Source organism: Haliotis rufescens, unplaced genomic scaffold, assembly GCF_023055435.1.
Source record: "Haliotis rufescens isolate VD_foot unplaced genomic scaffold, xgHalRufe1.0.p SCAF_23, whole genome shotgun sequence".
Taxonomy (NCBI): Eukaryota; Metazoa; Mollusca; class Gastropoda; order Lepetellida; family Haliotidae; genus Haliotis; species Haliotis rufescens.
This window is the reverse complement of record NW_025963924.1, coordinates 6735030-6757461: the sequence shown is the minus strand read 5'-3', so window position 1 is coordinate 6757461 and position 22432 is coordinate 6735030. Positions and strand designations below refer to the sequence as shown.

At 37.7% G+C, this 22432-nt stretch overlaps 2 protein-coding genes across 2 annotated transcripts; both read right to left on the bottom strand.

The window, feature by feature from the left end:
* Nucleotides 1-1175: 1175 nt before the first annotated feature.
* LOC125383499 lies at nt 1176-21366 on the bottom strand. The gene is made up of 3 exons (XM_048401822.1): nt 21358-21366; nt 19793-21149; nt 1176-1212 (listed from the first exon to the last, which is right to left on the bottom strand). The coding sequence occupies exons 1-2, from the start codon at nt 21364-21366 to the stop codon at nt 20319-20321; spliced, it is 840 nt and encodes a 279-aa protein (XP_048257779.1). The 3' UTR covers nt 1176-1212; nt 19793-20318.
* Nucleotides 1220-10812, bottom strand: LOC124146542. The gene is made up of 11 exons (XM_048401739.1): nt 10792-10812; nt 9719-9749; nt 7181-7214; nt 6528-6595; nt 6267-6357; nt 4865-4899; nt 4542-4608; nt 4323-4339; nt 3379-3553; nt 2778-2832; nt 1220-2579 (listed from the first exon to the last, which is right to left on the bottom strand). The coding sequence occupies exons 3-11, from the start codon at nt 7183-7185 to the stop codon at nt 1752-1754; spliced, it is 1341 nt and encodes a 446-aa protein (XP_048257696.1). The 5' UTR covers nt 7186-7214; nt 9719-9749; nt 10792-10812; the 3' UTR covers nt 1220-1751.
* Nucleotides 21367-22432: the final 1066 nt, after the last annotated feature.

Below are 22432 nucleotides of genomic sequence, written 5' to 3'. Positions count from 1 at the left end.
GGAAAATGTGAGAACGAAAATCTAAACTAAGGCTCTTTTCTGCTGGTGGCCAAGTGACCAGATCGGGTGGTCAGGCTCGCTGACTTGGTTGATGCATATCATCGTATCCCAAGTGCGTGGATTGATGCTCCTTTCACAATAACCAAATCAGTTCGCCTGTCATGTGTGACACTGCCCTACAGTGACACCATGGCACTACCGCCCTCATACCGATCATGGTCAAGAATTGTTGCCCTGGCATACCGCTCGCCGCTACGTCGCCAACAACGTTTTCTGCCTTTCGAAATCGGAGACAAAACCTTGATGCGTCTGTAAACCATGCTGTTGTCTAGCCCACCCCAATCTTTGCCGCCAAGGGTAAGTTATTAGGGTCACTATACTCACAGGAAGCCTTGCTTTCAGGACCCGTAGTATAGGTCTTCAGCAACCCATGATTGCCGTAAAAGGCGACTATGCCCGTCGTCAGAGGTGAATAACGGGATCAGGTGGTCAGACTCGCTGACTTGGTTGATGCATGTCATCGTATTCTAATTGCCTGGATCGATGCTCATGATGTCAATCACTGGATTCTCTGGTTCATCCTCGATTATTTACAGACCGCCGTCATATAGCTGGAATATTGCTAAGTGCGGCGTTAAACAACAAACAAACGAACAAATCATTAGTATCCAATCAGCTGCTTAATCCTTGACCTTACTGTACGTTTGGATGCATTAACAATTATATTGTATATGTATCACAACATATGATGTCTATAGCCCGTTATCGCTTGGCTGAAGTCATTCCATCGATGTAAGAATCTACATAGAGACGTCACTAAATGCAGTAAACCAGAAGATGGTTTCAATAAAGTTGTATGTTTACTTATTTACTCACCTACTTCGAGAATGCCAAAAATGAAACGTTAAGTAAACACTACAGTTTGAGCTAAGCAAAATATTATTATTTATTTCATATTTTTTCATGTTATATTCCAAGTAAAGACACACATTAAAGAACAAGCCACATGGTAGTGCGACATACAGCAAGCATGACATATTCAGATAAATATAAATAAAGTATAATAATAATAATATTAATCATAATAACAGGGTTTGATAACTGATGGTAATACAACGAATAAATATATATATATATATATATATATATATACATGTAATTATATGTATGTTTATTTATTATTTTTATATTCCCTGTGATTTAATTGAAAACCTTGAAATAGTTTACATAAAAAGGTACATGCGTCCCAGTGAAAATATTGATCCCTTCTCTTGCGTTCATTGACAGTTTCGATTATGAGAAAAAACATCACCGGTTAGGTAACTGTTTTCAAATCCTACAATTTTTATTTACAATTTCTGACCAAACGACAGACCGAGATACATTTTCAACCCAACAAATATTAAAATATTGGATTTTCAGTGACAGACCCCAAACACAAACACAAAGTAGTCAGTTTCTAAACATATCCTACGTACGAAATCCTCATTAACTTGACTAAATCCTCACATGGGACATACAAACCAAAGTGAAGCACCTCTCAGAATTGAAAAAAATGATATTCATGAGCTTCATGTATGACAAAATTATGATGTCCTCTAGTCTGCTCAATAAAGTTTCACCACACATTCCAATTGTCTTAACTTCTTAAAACAAATAATGCTAAAATATGGTTGAGTACTATATACATTGCAGAACTAAACAATGAAAGTTTGAGACACATGCTATGCCGAGACCTATGACGAGGGTCCCTAGGTACCATCAGGAGGGACGTCAGGTTCTCTCTTGTGTGTAGCACCTCCAAGTTTGTTGTACGTGTGTTCCACTTCATCGGCAGACGGTTTCTCTCCGAGCTTGGTGTAGGTGTCACCTGATTTCTTAAGCAAGATTTCGTAAGGCTCCGAATCTCTAGGTCTTTTATCAACATCCGTGTTTCCTAATCGGTCACAGGTATTCTTTGTATCAGTCGTAGTTGCACCCCCATCAACTCCAAGTTTGTTGTACGTGTCTGCAGGTTCTTCGAGGACAAAGTAATCCAAAGATGGCGATCCAGTGTCCGTTAATTCAGAATTTCCAGCCTCAGTAGTGTCCCCCAGTCTGTTGTACTCACTGTTGACACCAGTCGTAATAGCAGTAGCACCGTGCCCTAGTCTGTTGTAGTTGTCTTCAGATTCCCCAAGGAAGAAATCATCTGCACCTGATCCGTTGTTCCCACTGTGTCGGAGGCGAGCTTTGTCAGGGTTCGTGTCTCCCAACCTGTCATAAGTATGCTTAGCATCTGCTTTGGACACAATAGCATCTCCCAGTGTGTTATATTCTCCGTCAGGTTTGTCAGCAGCATGCTGTGGTTTACGTCCTCCCTGTGGGTTCATCCCATGACTTGCTATTGTCACAGATCCCCCACCTGCTGCCCCAGTGATGTCATCTGTAATTTCAGTGTAGTCTCCCTGGTCGCCATACTCTGAGATGATCGCACACTCGCCAGTATCTGATCCCACTGAAGTCTTAACTACATCAGGGACAGAGGAAGACTTTTCATTTGCTCCTTTGTTTTTGTCTTGTGAGTCGCTGGTGTGACCCTAAGGATAGATGTATAACCCAGTTAACTACTTACTTATAGTTTATACCGCAAGTTGTTCTTGAGAAAAAACTGAATCAGAAGGTGAATAATGGAAGCAATACATCTATGGGAAGAGCGTAAAGATTAAAAGTTTTGAACTTTACACATTTAAAGATAACTTGTATGAGGATTACAACTGTACTGAATCTGTACGTACTGGGCCCAGGTATGCGTGAGTGTCTGTCATCTGTTCTCCGGGACTTTCTTGATGTCTGTGCAAAGAATTACTTCAGGCAATTAAATGAAGTCAAATTACAATATGTACAAGCATTCATTCATAAGGTAAGTTGGTGATGCACCTATCTTGGTACCAGCGAAGAACCGGGTTAGAACTGGTCTTCAGCAACCAATGCTTGTCACAAGCGGGATCAGGTGGTCAGGCTCACTGACGTGGTTGATGCATCTCATCGTATCCCAATCGGGTAGATCCATGCTCATGATGTCAATCACTGGATTGTCTTGTCCAGATTCGATTATTTACAGACCTTCGTCGTACAGCTGGAATATTGCTGAGTGCGGCGTTAATCAACCAACAGACAAAGCTATATTGGTCGTGATCACCTGATCCTTATATCAGCCCCTTTGAACTAGTTTAGGGGTCCAATGTATCAAATACGCTCTACCAGGAAAGAAGACAGTAATTATATAATGATTACAGTTCCACCCATCTCCTACACGAAACCTGCCAATTCATGCAGATGCATTCCCTCTGTTGGAACATGATCAATTGTTGACGTAGCAGGTTGTTTTATAAGCACCTGTGTGAGCTCATGCGTCCATACCTTCTACGTTTGCGACACACACGCCACAGCAATACGACGACAGCAGTGATGATGACTCCGCCGATGAGACCTCCAACCACTCCTCCGACCAATGTTCCTGACTTTTGCGAGGCTCCAGGCTTGTTTGTCGAGGCACCATGCTGATTGACACCTTTAAAGAACGTCAGGTTTGCTCTTATTTAAGGGATGATGGAATCTTTTTATTTTTAAAGCAAATTAACTATCTTTTCATTACGTCGATAATTTCAAAAGATTAAAAGTATCGATATGGTGTCTCTACAGCGAAGTTCACAACCGTAATATAAGGGTAATATACAGGAGTGAGCTTTGTCAAGAACAAGAAATGAAACACTTGTTAACTCAAGTTGTGTGTTGTAGGGTTGTCGTGTTTCTCTGTTTGCTGGCAGCAACTAGAAGATCTAATGTTCTGTTTCGGATACTGCCCTCAGTTATCCTTGATTAACACTGGTTAACTCAGGTTGACTCTAATCAACCCTGGTTGCCTGAAATAAGGTTAACTTGGTTGACTCAAGTCAATCAATTTTTCATACTGAATCGCACCTACTTTTTAATGGATTACATAAGGTTGAATTAATGTACTAAAATAACAATATTATGACCATCCTGAACCCGATATTTCCTGGCAACAAACCAAAATTCTACATACCCACATCAATCACTGGGAAAAAGGAAATTTCAAAACTATTGAAATACAAAAAAGAAGCCCTGTGGATCCCTATGCAAGCGAGAGATACCTCAAGTGTCCAATAGGTACAATAATAACCTGGCGATGCATATTCGAGAGCAAATGTGTGAATTCTTTATTGCATAAGGACAATTTTAAGTCATACTTAGATCAAATAAAGACAGAACATTAGAGCCAGATTGCGAATATCACTAGCCAAAATACATATACTCACAGTTAAAGTGTAGGATGCTGCAAGAGACGTATGAGAGTTAATAATCAAGACATTTTTAATATGTAAGTATACGTTGTGGTGCGTGGGGGGGACTGTCCACATAGAAAAAAAAATTGACCCCGACATTTTCTTTTAAAAGATCTGGTTTTGCTAGTGTAGTTGAAAAAACTATCTGGTCTGTCTGAAGATATATTCATCAGTTTTTGAAAGATTACTTACCTTTGCTTCAATTGGGTGTCTGATGTGCAACAATGTAGCCCACGATTTGTACATGTACAGGGTTTATCTGAAAATAAAATATGTATTTCTTCAAGCCAATATAACAATAATAAAATTAAATATTCTATATATATATATATATGAGAGAGGATATTTAAATTTGTTTTGGGGCTTATATGTATATTACATATGTGACTGATTTCCTTATTAAAACTTACTATTAAAACTTAGGTATGTTCGAATCCATTCAAAGTGTTTATGTATAGTAAGGTAAAATCAAAATTCCTCTCTTTTTCATTATCATATGCAAAGACGGTGGTTACCTTCTGAACACAGCCCATGTCCGCCAGTGTTAAACCTGAAATACAGTAATGTTTGGTAGCCCTTTAACTATAAGTTTCAACTAAAACATTTGACATGAAGAAACGTGTAGGCTATGTAGCTATGTGTTTCAACTCTATTTTTCCCCGTTCAAGTATTCTCAATTTCTATATCATCGCGGTCTCGGAAAATTTTGTAATCCACACCCCCTGTCGGCTGCTTACTTATGCAAATCTGAGCACGATATGTTCATAAATTTCAGAAATGTTTTTTTAAGTTAGCATTACCCCTTAATCCATTCGAAAAGGGTTAGAAAAAAACACATTTGTTTGGACGGTCTCCGTTGACCCAACCTATGTCGTATGCATAATAATTATGCATCATTCCTAACAGGAAGTACTTTCAAGCATATATTCCACACGTATCATCCCTGAAAACAGCGATACCGCGATATTGTAGAGTGCCCCCCTTGAGTCGCTATTGGCGGCTGCTTTCTTTGCCGATCTCATTAAAAAAATCATCGATCATTCCTTATTGTTGTATCATAAAAGTTGGAAAAATAAGCTTCAAATAAATGATTATCATGTTTATTGTCCCGGTTAAATACTTTTCAGTTTATTTCACGAGCGACATGAACTTCATAGCTAGTACCGTATTTCCTCGATTATACGCCCTGGCGTATATTTCTTTCAGACATTCTTCCTCAATCCATCCTCGGTACCGTAGTTCTGCAGCTGTAACATGCTTCTGTTTTCCGGAGACAATATGTTGTACACATACATTAGTTGAAATGTAATATGTATGAGTTGTGGAACTCGAACTGTTTCATTCATTTGTCTTTAGCTACCTGGCGTTTAAGACTCGGTGTTTATTGTTTTCACATACTCCGTTACTCGGCGATTAATCGAGGAAATACGGTGCTCTATGTAGCAACTGAAATTCATGGGGCTGTAATATGCTCTCGAATTCACTTTTGTTGTTGTTGTTGTTGTTGTTGTTGTTGTTGTTGTTGTTGTTTAATGCCGCACTCAGCAATAATCCAGCTATATGACGGCGGTTTGTAAATAGTCTGGACCAGACAATCAGGTGATTTACATCATGAGCATCGATCCATGCAATTTGGATCGATGACATGCATCAACCAAGTCTTACTACCGGATCCCGTTAGTCACCTCTCAGGACAGGCATGGGTTGCTGAAGACTTATTCTAACCCGGAATCTTCATCGGACGCGCTCTATTAGAGACAGACACAATTCGTTTGCAGAATGTTTGATGAGGGCAAGTAGGCCTATTGTCTGACATCATCCCAAAACGTTCGTTTTATCTTTTGGTTCAAATAAAGCTATTATCAAATACATGTATGTTTCGCTAAACATAGGGACAGACAACCTGTCAATACTTACAAATCTCCACACGTGGATGAATCTATGACAAGTTCAACACAGTGTCCTCTATCCTCAGTAAGGCAGTCACAATTTTGAGGGTCACCATTGACTGAAGAAAGTACATACAGAAATCACTGAAGCTAAATGAATTTCATGTAATGTTTATCAATATGGTTGCCTTAAAATTTTCTTTGAGCAACAGTAGCGTAAGTCATCTTATGTTTCTTGAGTTAGATGATCAGATTATATTTGTTCATCTTTAATGAATAATAAAACTACCTTCAACATTAAGTTGTCCATTGCAAGCACTAATTTCACATATGTATTTCCTTATATGTTCTTTTTGTCTGAAAAATAAATATTCAATATGTTCATGATCATACCTAATAACAACAATGAGAAATACCAACTTTCTTTGAAATATACGTCATATCGTTTAAGACATACCAATTGCTATCATATTTCATCAACAACTTATCAAATTCACTCAAAACAAAGAAGGAACAAATGCTACCTGTATATATTTAAGTAATATCAACCTTTGTGTAAAATGGCGAACTTATGGCCTGCGTTGAACCACACGTATAGAATACGCGATGAAATTTGGCTTAATGTATTTTCTTTATGACATAATGTCATACAAAAATATATGATTATCTTTCCTGCATTCGTTTCTCTTTTATATGCTCGACCGTGAATGTGAAATGGGAATGGGAATGGGAAAAGTACAACCCAAATTATCTGGTGTTTAATAGTCTTGCCAAGAAAACAGATATATTGATATAGGTATACAAGATAACAGATATGTGTATATCATGCAAGATAACCGATATGCACTGAGAATCAATGTCTTTGTAAATTCTTTAGATCAATATACTGGTGTATCAGAACAAATCAATTCAAATAAGCACTCATTGCTATGCCGTACTTACGACATTGATGCAACACAGATCCAGATGACGGAAACTAAACATAAATATGCTCAGTAAAGTACACATTCATTTAAAAAAAACTATACTCTTCAAGAAAAAGAAACGCAAAGCCAGATTTGTGTGAGGTAGGAAATACATTTATACGAGGAACCGTACAAGGTATTGAGCCAAAAATGTTGTGGAGAGAACACTTGGTGATTGTAGTCATCTCAGTTATCGATACATAGGAAAAGTCCAAGGTGTAGGTCAGTTACAATCAATAACGCGTTTGTCCCCCGCTGGAATCGATAGCGGCCTGACATCTCCTGCCCATGGAAGAGACGAGTATGCGAATCACATCCTGGGGAATGGTAGCCCACGCGGCCTGCAACGGAAAAGCCAACTGCTGCAACGTCTGGGATTGTGTTTGACGTCGGCGTTGCCGTCTATCCAATTCATCCCACAGGTGCTCTATCGGGTTCAAATCCGGGGATCTGGAGGGCCAGGGGAAAACATTAACGTTGTTGTTGTGTTGACAGGCTCTTGTGATCCGTGTTGTATGCGGTCGAGCACTGTCCTGCTGGAAAACACCGTTGCCGTTGGCTGCAATTGGGAGGACGTGAGGTAGGACAATGTCGTTGATGTATCGTTGAGGCGTAAGGTTGCCCTGGATATGGACCAAACCTGTCCTGCCATGATGAGATATATCCGTCCACATCATAAAGCTACCCCCACCAAACCTGTCCACTTCCTGTACGCAGTTTCCGGCGTTACGTTCTCCCCGACGTCTGTAGACCCGTGGTCTTCCATCCCCTCGACGGAGGAGACCCTGGCTACAGCTGAACGGGATTCCCCTGCCTGCAAGCGGCCTATGACGTTGTTTCTTTGCACTTCTGATTATCTTGACATGTTGTCGAACTGTTACTGTTCGATTGACGCGGATGCCAGGCAACGAGAACCTGCACTTTAATACCGTTCATAGTGCAGTGCGTGCAGTTCCATGGTCCTTTTGTTAATGCACTGGGTGCGTTTTTCCTAATCGTACGTGTTTCCTGAATAATGGTTTGCATGTCCTTGCTGGGATCATTTTGATCCGGGAAATTTGTCACTGACACTATAACATATTAAACCTCTTTATTTTGCACATCCAATTTTGGTCCGCCAATTTTGTTTTTATGGCCAACAATGTCCGCATTGCGTTTCTTTTTTTGAAGAGTATATTTCTTGTCAAATCATTGAAAGTTTGAATGTAAATTGATTATAGCATTCCTCATTTCATATATTTGCCAGTTCACAAAATAATACAACTAAGCATAAATTATAAAAATGGTGGCGACTATAGAGGGTATTGAAATCAACCCATATGTCCAATATCTCGTAAACAGCATATACGTGTCCATAAGTTGTTATATGGCGGTGTGTTTTATTGTTTAACAATGATTGTAACGGTGTTACATTGTTTCTGTAGAGATTCGGTAGCCGTTCATTGCATTGTATTTGGGCAGTGATTAGTCGTCAGGTATGTAGTACTTGTTAACGTATGCAGTCGTCAGTCAGTTACTATATTAAGAGTGGTGTGGTACCTTCCGGAGACGGCGAGACACGTTGTGCATTGTACAGAGCCTTACAGCGCTGTCGAGCAAGTAATCAAAGTCAGTTGGACAGTATATAAGGATACAATAGCGTCTTTTCGTAACACACACACGCATGCGCGTGCATTTTCATCACGTCAAGACCAGCTTTTATGTGAGGATCGCTCATCATCCCTGACTGCCTGCCTAGTCCATCACGAAAGCTTGACCACTGTCGCCACTGGGTGAATATATATTATCACTGACTTTTCCTGTCACCACTGTATTTTTGTATATGATACTGAACACTGCCATCATATTATTTATTGCCATTCAATATTGTACTACTACTCTATTGTTTACTGTAATTGTAATCGATGTGCAGTAATTTGTATTGATTTGTAAACTTAGTGAGTTTTGTAATATATTTGTTGATTGTATAACATTTGTTGGTTGTTTGTTGGTTTCACACTAAGTTCTATTATGTACAGATTTCAGGATTAACATATTGTTTCAATTTGGGAATCGACACTTAACAAAGTCCCTGTCCATATTTCTGATGTAAATAACAGCGACAAAACACTTTCCATGTTCATAAGAAATCCACGCCTGAAACCTATGATTGTGGGTTCGAATCCCGTTTCGACCCGATTATGTTTCTAGGTTTGTCAGCACCATACCCGTGGTCGTGGGTTTCACCGAAGTGGTAAACTTCTGAGACCTGCATCACTTCGGACTTTCCTCCCACATTAAGCTGACAAGCCGTGATATAACTGGAATACTGTTAAAACCGGCGTCAAACCCAACTCACTCATATGAAATCTCTGCCTTGAGCGACTCATCATGAGCAAAATAAATTCATGTTGAAACTTACACAAACCGCAAAATTTCAATAAAGGCTAAAACTATCAGAAATGTTGCATATACTAATAACAATCTAACTAGATATTATGAAGCTGTGCACAGTTCCATACCTACAAATACATACACTCCCTCCATTTGTTACGCCGGTCAGAAATCTGTAATGAGAATATGTAATGTGTGAAAAAAACGACAATTTCAAGGCAGATTAGAGTGATAAAACCTTTAGCCAAAGTAACAGAACAGGCGCGTGTTTCGTGTTCAGTCATGCTTTACATAGCGGTAGTGTTTGTCGGTATATTTGTACACGGGCTGGGAAAGTAACTTCAGTGATATGGCGGCATGTTTTCCTGCTGATTTCATATACATGTAAACATTGCCATATCAACACTGACTAACTACGTGTTGGTAATACATACTGGGGAAATTGTGAGAATCTGGTGATTCTAGTTCCGGATTCGAGTGATTTCTCTGACTAAAACCATGTTATAGTTATATTTAATCTCTCTCTAATTGTGTATAATGACCTACAGTTGTGTCAGTTTTACACATTCAGGAAATCCTTGCTCAGAATCAACAACAACAAAAGCGTGACGTCATCATAATGATTTAACTTCAATTTCAAGTGGACCTCGCTAATCCATCTCCCCGTGATCCATCTATAACTGCTTAAGGCCGTATATTATGCATAATTCCCGATCTGTTATTTCTTATACCGTGTATTGGTCTGTTCCCTGTCATAATCTGTAGAGTTGTCAGCTTTTACAGACGAACACCTAATCTTGGTTCGTCTGTGAAGCGTTCTTATCAAGTCTCATATGCAGAAGGAAAGTAGTACAGTACATAGATATGGAACCATAAACCCATTTGGATGAAACTTGTACGAAGTGACCAATGACTACACTGCTAGCAACTCAACCAAACCATCAGCAGTGTTTCTGATAAACCGCACTCGGAAATCCTCCATCAAATGACATTCATTCCTGATTATTTCTGACCACTTAGTTAATGAGGCCACTCGAAGCGGTTATGAGTTATATGCATGTAACACACTTTCCTCCAGAGTTGAAAGAAATGAACGTTTGTCACAGAAAGTAGGTATATTGAAACTGACCTCAAATTAGTTGACTGGAGTCGATCTTACTGTGTCGGTACCTTGAGCAATACCAACACAGATCAGACCGGGAAGTATATCCTTACCTCAATCACATGTTGTTTGTATAAAAGACTGTAACGCTCTGATTACAATGAATAGGGTGGGGCTTCGTCCGCTGTCAAGGGGTGTTACGTAACACGGGACAGGAAAAATCGTGACTTTACAGTCACTGCTTATTTGCTGTGTTTAAATGTTTTCCTGTACACACGAAGTTGTAAAATGATTCATGGCTTGTGCCACGCATTGTGGACAGGGAAAAGTGTAGACTTTGTCATATCAAAAGTGTTATTTATCTAGCTACATCTTTTATCACAAATGTTGGAACAACAATGCCGCTTAAAAATAACAAATAACACTTGAAATACTGCACTGGTTTACCTTGAATCTTCAATGTCACAGTGACCGAAAGTGTGATTTGAAACGCAGTGCGCAATTGTTTGTTTGTTGTTGAACGCCGCTCTCAGCAACATCCCAGCTATATGACGGGGTTTTGTAAATCATCGAGTCTGGACAAGACAATCCAGTGATTGACAACATGAGCATCGATCTATGTAATTTGTACGATGAAATGCATCAACAAAGTCAGCGAGCCTGACAACCCCATCCCTTTAGTCGCCTCTTATGACAAGCATAATCGCATCTTATGGTATAAAATGGGTTACAGAAGACCCATTCTAACCCAGATCTTCACGGGTCGGTGCCACATGCAATACTTGTGAACATCGGATTCGGGCAAACAGTATTACGTGTACACATTTCGTTTAACTGCAGTACAAGGGAAGAAACCCTGGTATACCTAATGTTTCAAATGACCGACAAGGAGTATTTCTGACTCAGGTGATGCCTGCATAACCATATATTTATCATTGTTTCGCAGATGATTACTGCAATTTCGTAAAACTTTACCAAAATTATATTTACTTTTCTGTGCCAAAATAATCATGTCATGAAAAAAACAATACCCAAGCTAAGCAATGGCCAGTTTATGTTCTGTCCCCATGTGAATCCATGTGATCTTCATGTAATGTACAGAAACAGATAACACTTCAACGGCCCCTAAAGATATTTGAAAAAATATATGAATGTTGTATAGTACCCATGGCTGTAATAATCATAACACATTTATTTTCCTTCGTTTATGTTCAATTGTGAAATACATCTGGTACAAAAGTCCCTGTTTTATGTACAGAAATATGTTTTAAAACGTTTAAAACAAAGTATTTTCTTTTGTGCAAGCAATAAATTCCATGTGCTGTATTATTGATTAGCAGTTGTCAGTAAAATAGTGTGCTTGAGAAAAATGTCTGTATAGTAGTATATTGAGAAAACAGTGGTGTGTATATCAGTATATTGAGCAAACAGAAGTTGTATGTATAGTAGTGTATTTAGCAAACAGTAGTTGTGTGTAAATTAGTGTATTAGAGCAAAAAGTAGGTGTGTGTATTGTATTGTGTGGGAGTAAACAGTAGTTGAGTGTATAGAAGTGTTTTGAGCAAACAATAGTATTGTGTATAGTAGTGTATTGAGTAAACAGAAGTTGGATGTATAGTTGTGAATTGAGCAAATAGTAGTTGTCTGTATAGTAGTGTATGAGAGCAAACAGTAGTGTGTATAGTAGTGTATTGAGTAAACAGAAATTGTGTGTACAGTAGTGTATTGAGTATACAGTAGTTGAGTGTTTAGTAGTGTATTGAGCAAACAGCAGTTGTGTGTATAGTTCTGTATATAGTAAACAGTAGTTGTGTGTATATAAGTGTACTGAGTAAACAGTAGTTGTCTGTATATCAATGTTAAAACAGTAGTTGTCTGTATTGTAGTGTATTGAGCAAACAGTAGTGTGTATAGTAGAGTATTTAGTAAACAGTGGTTGTCTGTACAATAGTGTACTGAGTAAACAGTAGTTGTGTGTATTGTAGAGTATTGAATTAACAGTATTTGTGTGTATAGTAGTGTACTGAGTAAACAGTAGTTGAGTATATAGTAGTGTATTGAGTAAACAGTGGTGTGTGTACAGTAGAGCATTGAGTAAACAGCAGTTGTCTGTTTAATAGTGTACTGAGTAAACAGTAGTTGTGTGTATTGTAGAGTATTGAGTAAACAGTAGTTGTGTGTATAGTAGTGTACTGAGTAAACAGTAGTTGAGTGTATAGTAGTGTATTGAGTAAACAGTAGTTGTGTGTATAGTAGTATATTGAGTAAACAGTACTTGTCTCTATAGTAGTGTATTGAGCAAACAGTAGTTCTCTGTATAGTTGTGTATTGAGTAAACAGTAGTTGCCTCTATAGAAGTGTATTGATCATGAGTAAACAGTAGTTCCCTCTATAGAAGTGTATTGAGTAAACAGAAGTTGTCCTTATAGTTGTGTATTGAGTTAACAGTAGTTGTCTCTATTGTTGTGTATTGAGTAAACAGTAGTTGTCTCTATTGTTGTGTATTGAGTAAATAGTAGTTCTCTCTATTGTTGTGTATTGAGTAAACAGTAGTTGTCTCTATTGTTGTGTATTGAGTAAACAGTAGTTGTCTGTATAGTTGTGTTTTGAGTAAACAGTTGTTGTCTGTATAGTTGTGTATTGAGTAAACAGTAGTTGTCTGTATAGAAGTGTATTGAGTAAACAGTAGTTGTGTGTATGGCTGTGTATTAAGTAAACAGTAGTTGTCTCTATAGTTCTGTTTTAAGTAAATAGTAGTTGTCCTTATAGAAGTGTATTGAGTAAACAGTAGTTGTCTGTATAGTTGTGTTTTGAGTAAACAGTGGTTGTCTCTATAGTTGTTCATTGAGTATATAGTAGTTGTCTGTATAGAAGTGTATTGAGTAAACAGTAGTTGTTTGTATAGTAGAGTATTGAGTAAACAGTAGTTGTCTGTATAGAAGTGTATTGAGTAAACAGTAGTTGTCTGTATAGCTGTGTATTGAGTAAACAGTAGTTGTCGGTATAGTTGTGTATTGAGTAAACAGTAGATGTCTGTATAGTAGTGTATTGAGTAAACAGTAGTTGTGTGTATAGTAGAGTATTGAGTAAACTGTAGTTGTCTGTATAGAAGTGTATTGAGTAAACAGTAGTTGTGTGTATAGCTGTGTATTAAGTAAACAGTAGTTGTCTCTATAGTTCTGTTTTAAGTAAATAGTAGTGGTCCTTATAGAAGTGTATTGAGTAAACAGTAGTTGTCTGTATAGTTGTGTTTTGAGTAAACAGTGGTTGTCTCTATAGCTGTGTATTGAGTGAATAGTGGTTGTCTCTATAGTTGTCCATTGAGTATATAGTAGTTGTCTGTATAGAAGTGTATTGAGTAAACAGTAGTTGTGTGTATAGTAGAGTATTGAGTAAACAGTAGTTGTCTGTATAGAAGTGTATTGAGTAAACAGTAGTTGAGTGTATAGTAGTGTATTGAGTAAACAGTAGTTGTGTGTATAGTAGTATATTGAGTAAACAGTACTTGTCTCTATAGTAGTGTATTGAGCAAACAGTAGTTCTCTGTATAGTTGTGTATTGAGTAAACAGTACATGTCTGTATAGTAGTGTATTGAGTAAATAGTAGTTGCCTGTATGGTTTTGTATTGCGTAAACAGTATTTGTGTGTATATTAGTGTATTACGCAAAAGTAGTTGTGTGCTTAGTAGTGTTTTGGAGTAACGAGTAAATACCTGTGTACGAGTGTGTTGGATTAAACAGAAGTTGTTTGTAGAGTTGTGTATTAAGTAAATTGTAGTTGTGTGCATAGTAGTAGTCTTGATGTACTCCTCCATCTGTTTACGCACTTCAGTCTATGGCTATGACTTGAACTTTGATTGATCAGCTGACAACAAATCCACTGTATGTTTCTTCGCAGGAATCAGTAGTTCCGAATACGATTAAAATATATTTTTACAATGAAATACCCCTCTTTTACACATAAACATTCGAGTGCCATGAGAGCCACGAGTAATAGGCGAAATATGAAGAGATGACATTGCACCCCTGGTGTTAATATATAGAGATAAGGGGATGTTTGATTGTGAAATACCATACGACTTTATTATCATAATCAGAACGTCCTGGGTTTTTCTTTTTATTAAAGATATCGTGTGCATCTCAAGATTGGTGGCTGTTGTGTATTATTAAGTCCAATATTTCGTTTCTTTGTTTATTCTTTAATGCCACACTCCGCAATATTCCAGCCATATGTCGGCGGTCTGTAAATAATCGAGTCTGGACTAGAAATTCAAGTGATTGATATCATGAGCATCGATCCATACAATTGGGATATGATGACATGCATCAACCAACTCATGATCAGTGAGCCTGACCACCCGATCCCGTTAGTCGCCTCTTACTACAAGCACAGGGTTGTCTTGTGGTCCTGAACTTCTTTTAATAGTATTCTACAGAGTGCTGTTCAGAATTTAGTTCCAAACTAAATGGTATACATGTTTTGTGTGCTGACCTAATTGATTGGGTTGTGTGCCGATTCGGATGGTCCTTAATTGATTTGAGTAGTCTTTTGGCTGGTATGTTTATCATCATCCTCACAAAGAGCGGACAGTTGGAAGACATTTTAAAACGATAGAAAATAAATAAAATGATTTTTGTACACATCTGATATGGTGTTTGTTGTTTAACCACCACCTTATTTTACATCTGATGACAATTTGTATTCGCATTTCCATCCATGACAACATGTGGTTTTGGTTGTTAAAGTAACATTATGAACTGTGTCTAGAATTGTTCACCTGCAAATGTACAATAAGCAGGTGCTCCTCATCCAGATGTAGCTGCGCCAAGAACAACATCTGATGTTCCTTTGGATGCAATTGTGCTATGTCATGCCTAAACAGAAACAACTAACCTACCTCTCCAGAAGAGAAGGACTCTGACGGTGACTTGAGGTGACATTATTTCACAGCCCTTGACTCTGTGATGTAATTTTTATATACTTCATAATACTACAAGTATTCACATATGTTTTTATTCACTCAAATGATAAACTAGTAAAATGCTCAGACAAAAGTGCAGTATATCTACAATTCTAAGCGAAACTATGTCAATTTTTTTTAATTTTTTTTTTAAATCTTTTTTTTAATTATTCCATTTCATGTATATTGTTACAAGTGTAGGTATTAACATGTATATATATGACACTATTAACACAAGTTATAGTTTTCATAGGTGAGGACAGGCAGGTTGTGTAGGATATGTCATCTTCTCAAACTTAGAGGGAGATTATAAATATTTGTTTACAAGAAATAGATGATAACTAACAGGTAGTATGTTTCAACTGCTTCGTTAGATTATGAGATGTAAGTTTTGCCATTTCTGAGCATATTGGTTAAATTGATTATTTTTTTTTAGCGATAAAACTTTCCAAACAAATTGTGTCTTTTAGTAGTGAAAGAAATTGCTCGAAAGATAAATCTTGTTGTTTTATGTTTGATATGTAGATGAATCTTTTTGCTAGTATAATAATATGATTTGTTACATGGTTTTGAGTGGAAATACCAAAAAAGATATTAAGTTTCGAAAGGATAAAATTTGTTTGCAGGTTGTTATTTAGGAAGTTTTCAATTTTAAGCCAAAATTGTTGAACAGATTGGCAATCGAAATATACATGAGACATATCTTCAGAAGCAGTTTTACAGTTTCATCTTGAATAATTCTTTCTTAGTGTAAATTATTCCGTTTATAAATCGATATTGAAAATCTAAAAGTTTACAATCGCGCGTGCATTTTCTATAACATAGAAGTATATCTTTCCAATCCAAACCTTGAGCAAAAACTATATTCCAGTGTTCTAATGATTTCGGTACAGTATCCTTCCTAATTAGTTCATCATAAAAAGTCCTTGATTTTTTAACGTTATTAAAGAAGTGTTTACATATATTGTTCAGCTGAACTACATTAACATCAAGGGTTTTGTCTCTGATTTGAAATCTCCAACTCTTTGGAATATTGTTCAGTAATTTTTGAAAGTCTAGAAAAGTTCCCTGGATCTTATATTTTTGTTTGAAATTTTCAAAACTAAGAAAACCGTTGTTGTCGCAAAGGTCTCTAACACTCTGGACACCTTGATTAAACCAGTTTTTTATAATATAAGATGATTTAAATAAATGATTCAGCCACAGTGGTTGATTCAGAATGTGGTCTAAATCATATTCATACAAATTCCTTCATTTTTTGGTAAAATATCTTCCAAGCAGACAATTCATCTCTCCAATAAGGGTTGTCATGTTTAGATAAACATTCTACAGCATTAGAACCAAGTTTGAAAAGATGTTTTAGAGGGAAGATTGTTGTAGAATCTGTAATGAAGATAGTTTGAGAGCATTGATAAAACATTCAATATCTATCATCCTTAGACCTCCATCTTCATAATTTCTACTAATAGGTGATCTCTTAATTTTGTCGTTTTTGTTATTCCAAAGGAATCTAAAAATTAATGTGTTTAGGTCGGTAATAAAAGCTTTAGGTGGATTGGGTAGAGCAGAGAAGATGTGTACCAGAGTTGATATAGCAAGAGTTTTGATAACCGTCATTTTTCCAATAAGAGTTAAGGTTCTTCTACGCCAATTAGCTAGTAGTCTATTAATATGTTCTATTCTTTTTCTAGTATTGTTACCCAAAGGTTGTTCAATGATGTATTTAAAGTTATCCCTAAAATTTCAAAATCTCCCTTATGCCAATCAAGTTTAAAGTCTTGTGCTAAAACTAGATTACTTTCAGACAATGATACTATCCAAATTGCTTTTGTTTTTTCTACATTTATTTTAAGTCCTGACATTTGATAGAATTTGTTGAGGGTATCCATTGAAGTATTAAGAACTGTATCTTGAATTGTTCGCAAATATACAATAAGCAGGTGCTCCTCATCCAGGTGTAGCTGCGCCAAGAACAACATCTGATGTTCCTTTGGATGCAATTGTGCTATGTCATGCCTAAACAGAAACAACTTACCTACCTCTCTAGAAGAGATGGACTCTGACGGTGACTTGAGGTGACATTATTTCACAGCCCTTGACCCTGTGATGTTATTTTTATATACTTCATAATACTACAAGTATTCACATAATGTTCGGACAAAAGTGCAGTATATCTTCAATTTTAAGCGAAACTATGTCAAATTTAATTGAAATCTGACTTAGGGGTTGGGTTGGTGTCGCTAGAGAAAATCGCTTTCAATATATCATTTGTTTTATTGTTAGGGATCAATTTACCACAGAACTCAGTGAATAATGTACATCATCGAAAAGACAATGTAAAAAGCTTTCATATGATATATTAGCTGACCATGTTGAAGAACTATATTAGATCCTGATTTTAAAAACAGGTCAAAATGGCAGCCTTTTGAAATTCATGATAGCCACCAAAGATGTTCATAGAAAAAACTTGAAACATCATTTTTCTTTATCATTTTATTTTTTGTGTGTTTTGAAGCATTCTTGCAATAATCCCACTCATCCACTACATTATTTTTTTATCTACCACCATATCTCAATAAGCAATTTTCGTCAAAATTGGTTTAAGGGGGGTGGGGTAACATTGTATACAATATCTCAGCCCCTTTTAAATATATTTTCATTTTGTTTCTGTATAGGGTAGCACAATGGTTTATGCAGATTTTGATATGCAGTAATAGTGTTTTTATTGCCAAAATCCAATGGAATTAGTGTTTTACCTACTCGTAAGATTTGAAAAAGAAGAAAAAAACAATTTATCACTGAGAATCGCTTTATGTTTTCACTGAGAATTAGAATAACAGTAAGAGGAAACAAACTGCTTGCCAAATTCATATAACCGAACATTTAACCTGTCATCAAAGACATAATTTGGATAGTTTAATGACTTAATAAAAGTGTTACAGCCAATTTTGACAAATTATGCATTTTCCTTCAATTTAAGCAATTTTGACCCCGTGAAAATTCACGCACACACTTGCATCCGAAGTGCGTGGATTGATGCTCCTTTCACAATAACCAAATCAGTTCGCCTGTCATGTGTGACACTGCCCTACAGTGACACCATGGCACTACCGCCCCCAGACCGATCATGGTCAAGAATTGTTGCCCTGGCATACCGCTCGCCGCTACGTCGCCAACAACGTTTTCTGCCATCTGTAAATCGGAGACAAAACCTTGATGCGTCTGTAAACCATGCTGTTGTCTAGCCCACCCCAATCTTTGCCGCCAAGGGTAAGTTATTAGGGTCACTATTCTCACAGGAAGCCTTGTTTTCAGGACCCGTAGAATAGGTCTTCAGCAACCCATGATTGCCGTAAAAGGCGACTATGCCCGTCGTCAGAGGTGAATAACGGGATCAGGTGGTCAGACTCGCTGACTTGGTTGATGCATGTCATCGTATTCCAATTGCGTGGATCGATGCTCATGATGTCAATCACTGGATTGTCTGGTTCAGACTCGATTATTTATAGACCGCCGTCATATAGCTGGAATATTGCTAAGTGCGGCGTTAAACAACAAACAAACGAACAAATCATTAGTATCCAATCAGCTGCTTAATCCTTGCCCTTTACTGTGCGTTTGGATGCATTAACAATTATATTGTATACGTATCACAACATATGATGTCTATAGCCTGTTATCGCTTGGCTGAAGTCATTCCAACGATGTAAGAATCTACATAGAGACGTCGCTAAATGCAGTAAACCAGAAGATGTTTTCAATAAAGTTGTATGTTTACTTATTTACTCACCAACTTCGAGAATGCCAAAAATGAAACGTTTAGTAAACACTACAGTTTGAGCTAAGCAAAATATTATTATTTATTTCATATTTTTTCATGTTATATTCCAAGTAAAGACACACATTAAAGAACAAGCCACATGGTAGTGCGACATACAGCAAGCATGACATATTCAGATAAATATAAATAAAGTATAATAATAATAATAATAATAATAATAATAACAGGGTTTGATAACTGATGGTAATACAACGAATATATATATATATATATATATATATATATATATATATATATATATATATATATATACATGTAATTATATGTATGTTTATTTATTATTTTTATATTCCCTGTGATTTAATTGAAAACCTACCGACCTCAGAAATAGTTTACATAAAAAGGTACATGCGTCCCAGTGAAAATATTGACGCCTTCTCTTGCGTCCATTGACAGTTTCGATTATGAGAAGAAAACATCCCCAGATTAGGTAACTGTTTTCAAATCCTACAATTTTTATTTACAATTTCTGACCAAAGGACAGACCGAGATACATTTTCAACCAGACAAATATGAAAATATTGGATTTTCAGTGACAGACCCCAAACACAAACACAAAGTAGTCAGTTTCTAAACATATCCTACGTACGAAATCATTAACTTGACTAAATCCTCACATGGGACATACAAACCAAAGAGAGGCACCTCTCAGAATTGAAAAAAATGATATTCATGAGCTACATGTATGACAAAATTATTATGTCCTCTAGTCTGCTCAATAAAGTTTCACCACACATTCCAATTGTCTTAACTTCCTAAAACAAATAATGCTTAAATATGGTTGAGTACTATATACATTGCAGAACTAAACAATGAAAGTATAAGACTATGCTGAGACCTATGACGAGGGTCCCTCAGTAACTTCAGGAGGGACGTCAGGTTCTCTCTTGTTTGTAGCACCTCCAAGTTTGTTGTACGTGTGTTCCACTTCATCGGCAACCGGTTTCTCTCCGAGCTTGGTGTAGGTGTCACCTGATTTCTTAAGCAAGATTTCGTAAGGTTCCGAATCTCTATCAACATCCGTGTTTCCTAATCGGTCATAGGTATTCTTTGTATCAGTCGTAGTTGCAGCCCCATCAACTCCAAGTTTGTTGTACGTGTCTGCAGGTTCCTCGAGGACTAAGTAATCCAAAGATGGCGCATCTGTGTCCGTTAATTCAGAATTTCCAGCCTCAGTAGTGTCCCCCAGCCTGTTGTACTCACTGTTGACACCAGTCGTAATAGTAGTAGCACCATGCCCTAGTCTGTTGTAGTTGTCTTCAGATTCCCCCAGGACGAAATAATCTGCACCTGATCCGTTGTTCCCAGTGTGCCGGAGGCGAGCTTTGTCAGGGTTAGTGTGTCCCAACCTGTCATAGGTATGCTTAGCACCTGCTTTGGTCACAATAGCATCTCCCAGTGTGTTATATTCTCCGTCAGGTTTGTCAGCAGCATGCTGTGGTTTACGTCCTCCCTGTGGGTTCATCCCATGACTTGCTGTTGTCACAGAACCCCCTCCTGCTGCCAGGATGTCATCTGTAATTTCAGTGTAGTCTCCCTGATCGCCAGACTCTGAGATGATCGCACAATCGCCAGTATCAGATCCTACTGAAGTCGTAACTACGTCAGGGACAGAGGAAGACTTTTCATTTGCTCCTTTCTTTTTGTCTTGTGAGTCGCTGGTGTGACCCTAAAGACAGAGGTATCACCCAATTAACTACTTACTTATAGTTTATATGGCAAGTTCAAAAAAATCAAATTCCATCCGTTGTGAAAGAATAGAAAAAAAGCCACCGGCAATTTACACTTAATGTTGTTCTTGAGAAATTCTCAATCAGAAGGTGAATATGTGAAACAATGCATCTATGGGAAGGGCGTAAAGATTAAAGGTTTTGAACTTTACACATGTAAAGAAAACTTGTATGGGGATTATAACTGTACTGGTATGCGTGAGTGTCTGTCATCTGTTCTCCGGGACTTTCTTGATGTCTGTGCAAAGAATTACTTCAGGCAATTAAATGCAGTCAAATTACAATATGTACAAGCATTCATTCATAAGGTAAGTTTTGATACCCGCGAAGATTCGGGTTAGAACTGGTCTTCTTCAACCCATGTTTGTCGTAAGATGCTGCTAGCGGGATCAGGTGGTCAGGCTCACTGACGTGGTTGATGCATGTCATCGTATCCCAATCGGGTAGATCCATGCTCATGATGTCAATCACTTTCTTGTCTTGTCCAGACTCGATTATTTACAGATCACCGTCATATAGCTGGAATATTGTTGAGTGCGGCGTTAAACAACGATCAGACAAAGCTATATTGGTCGTGATCACCTGATCCCTATATCAGTCCCTTTGAACTAGTTTAGGGGTCCAATTTATCCAATACGCTCTACCAGGAAAGAAGACATTAATTACAGAATGAAAACAGTTCCACCCATCTCCTACACGAAACCTGTCAATTTCTGCAGCTGCCTTCCCTCTGTTGGAACATGATCAATTGTTGGCGTAGCAGGTTGTCTTATAAGCACCTGTGTGAGCTCATGCGTGCATACCTTCTACGTTTGCGACACACACGCCACAGCAATACGACGACAGCAGTGATGATGACTCCGCCGATGAGACCTCCAACCACTCCTCTGACCAATGTTCCTGTCTTTTGCGAGGCTCCATGCTTGTCTGTCGAGATTCCAGGATTGTTTATCGGGGCTCCATGAGCGTTCGTCGGGGTTCCATGAGCGTTCGTCGGGGTTCCAGGAGCGTTCGTCGGAGGTCCAGGAGCGTTCGTCGGGGTTCCAGGAGCGTTCGTCGGGGTTCCAGGAGCGTTCGTCGGGGTTCCAGGAGCGTTTGTCAAGCCACGCTAACCACGGCGACCTTTAAAGAAACAGGTTTGCTCCTATTTAAGTGATGATGGAAATTTATTATTTTTAAACCAAATTAACTATAATTTCTAAAGATTAAAAGTATCGATGTG

What these genes read in the sequence shown, in the direction of transcription:
- LOC124146542 (XM_048401739.1), bottom strand. An exon ending in TGGACAACTTAATGTTGAAG is followed by an intron (nt 6,358 to 6,527) that starts GTAGTTTTATTA and finishes TACTTTCTTCAG; the next exon opens with TCAATGGTGACCCTCAAAAT. An exon ending in TCATCCACGTGTGGAGATTT is followed by an intron (nt 4,900 to 6,266) that starts GTAAGTATTGAC and finishes ACTGTATTTCAG; the next exon opens with GTTTAACACTGGCGGACATG.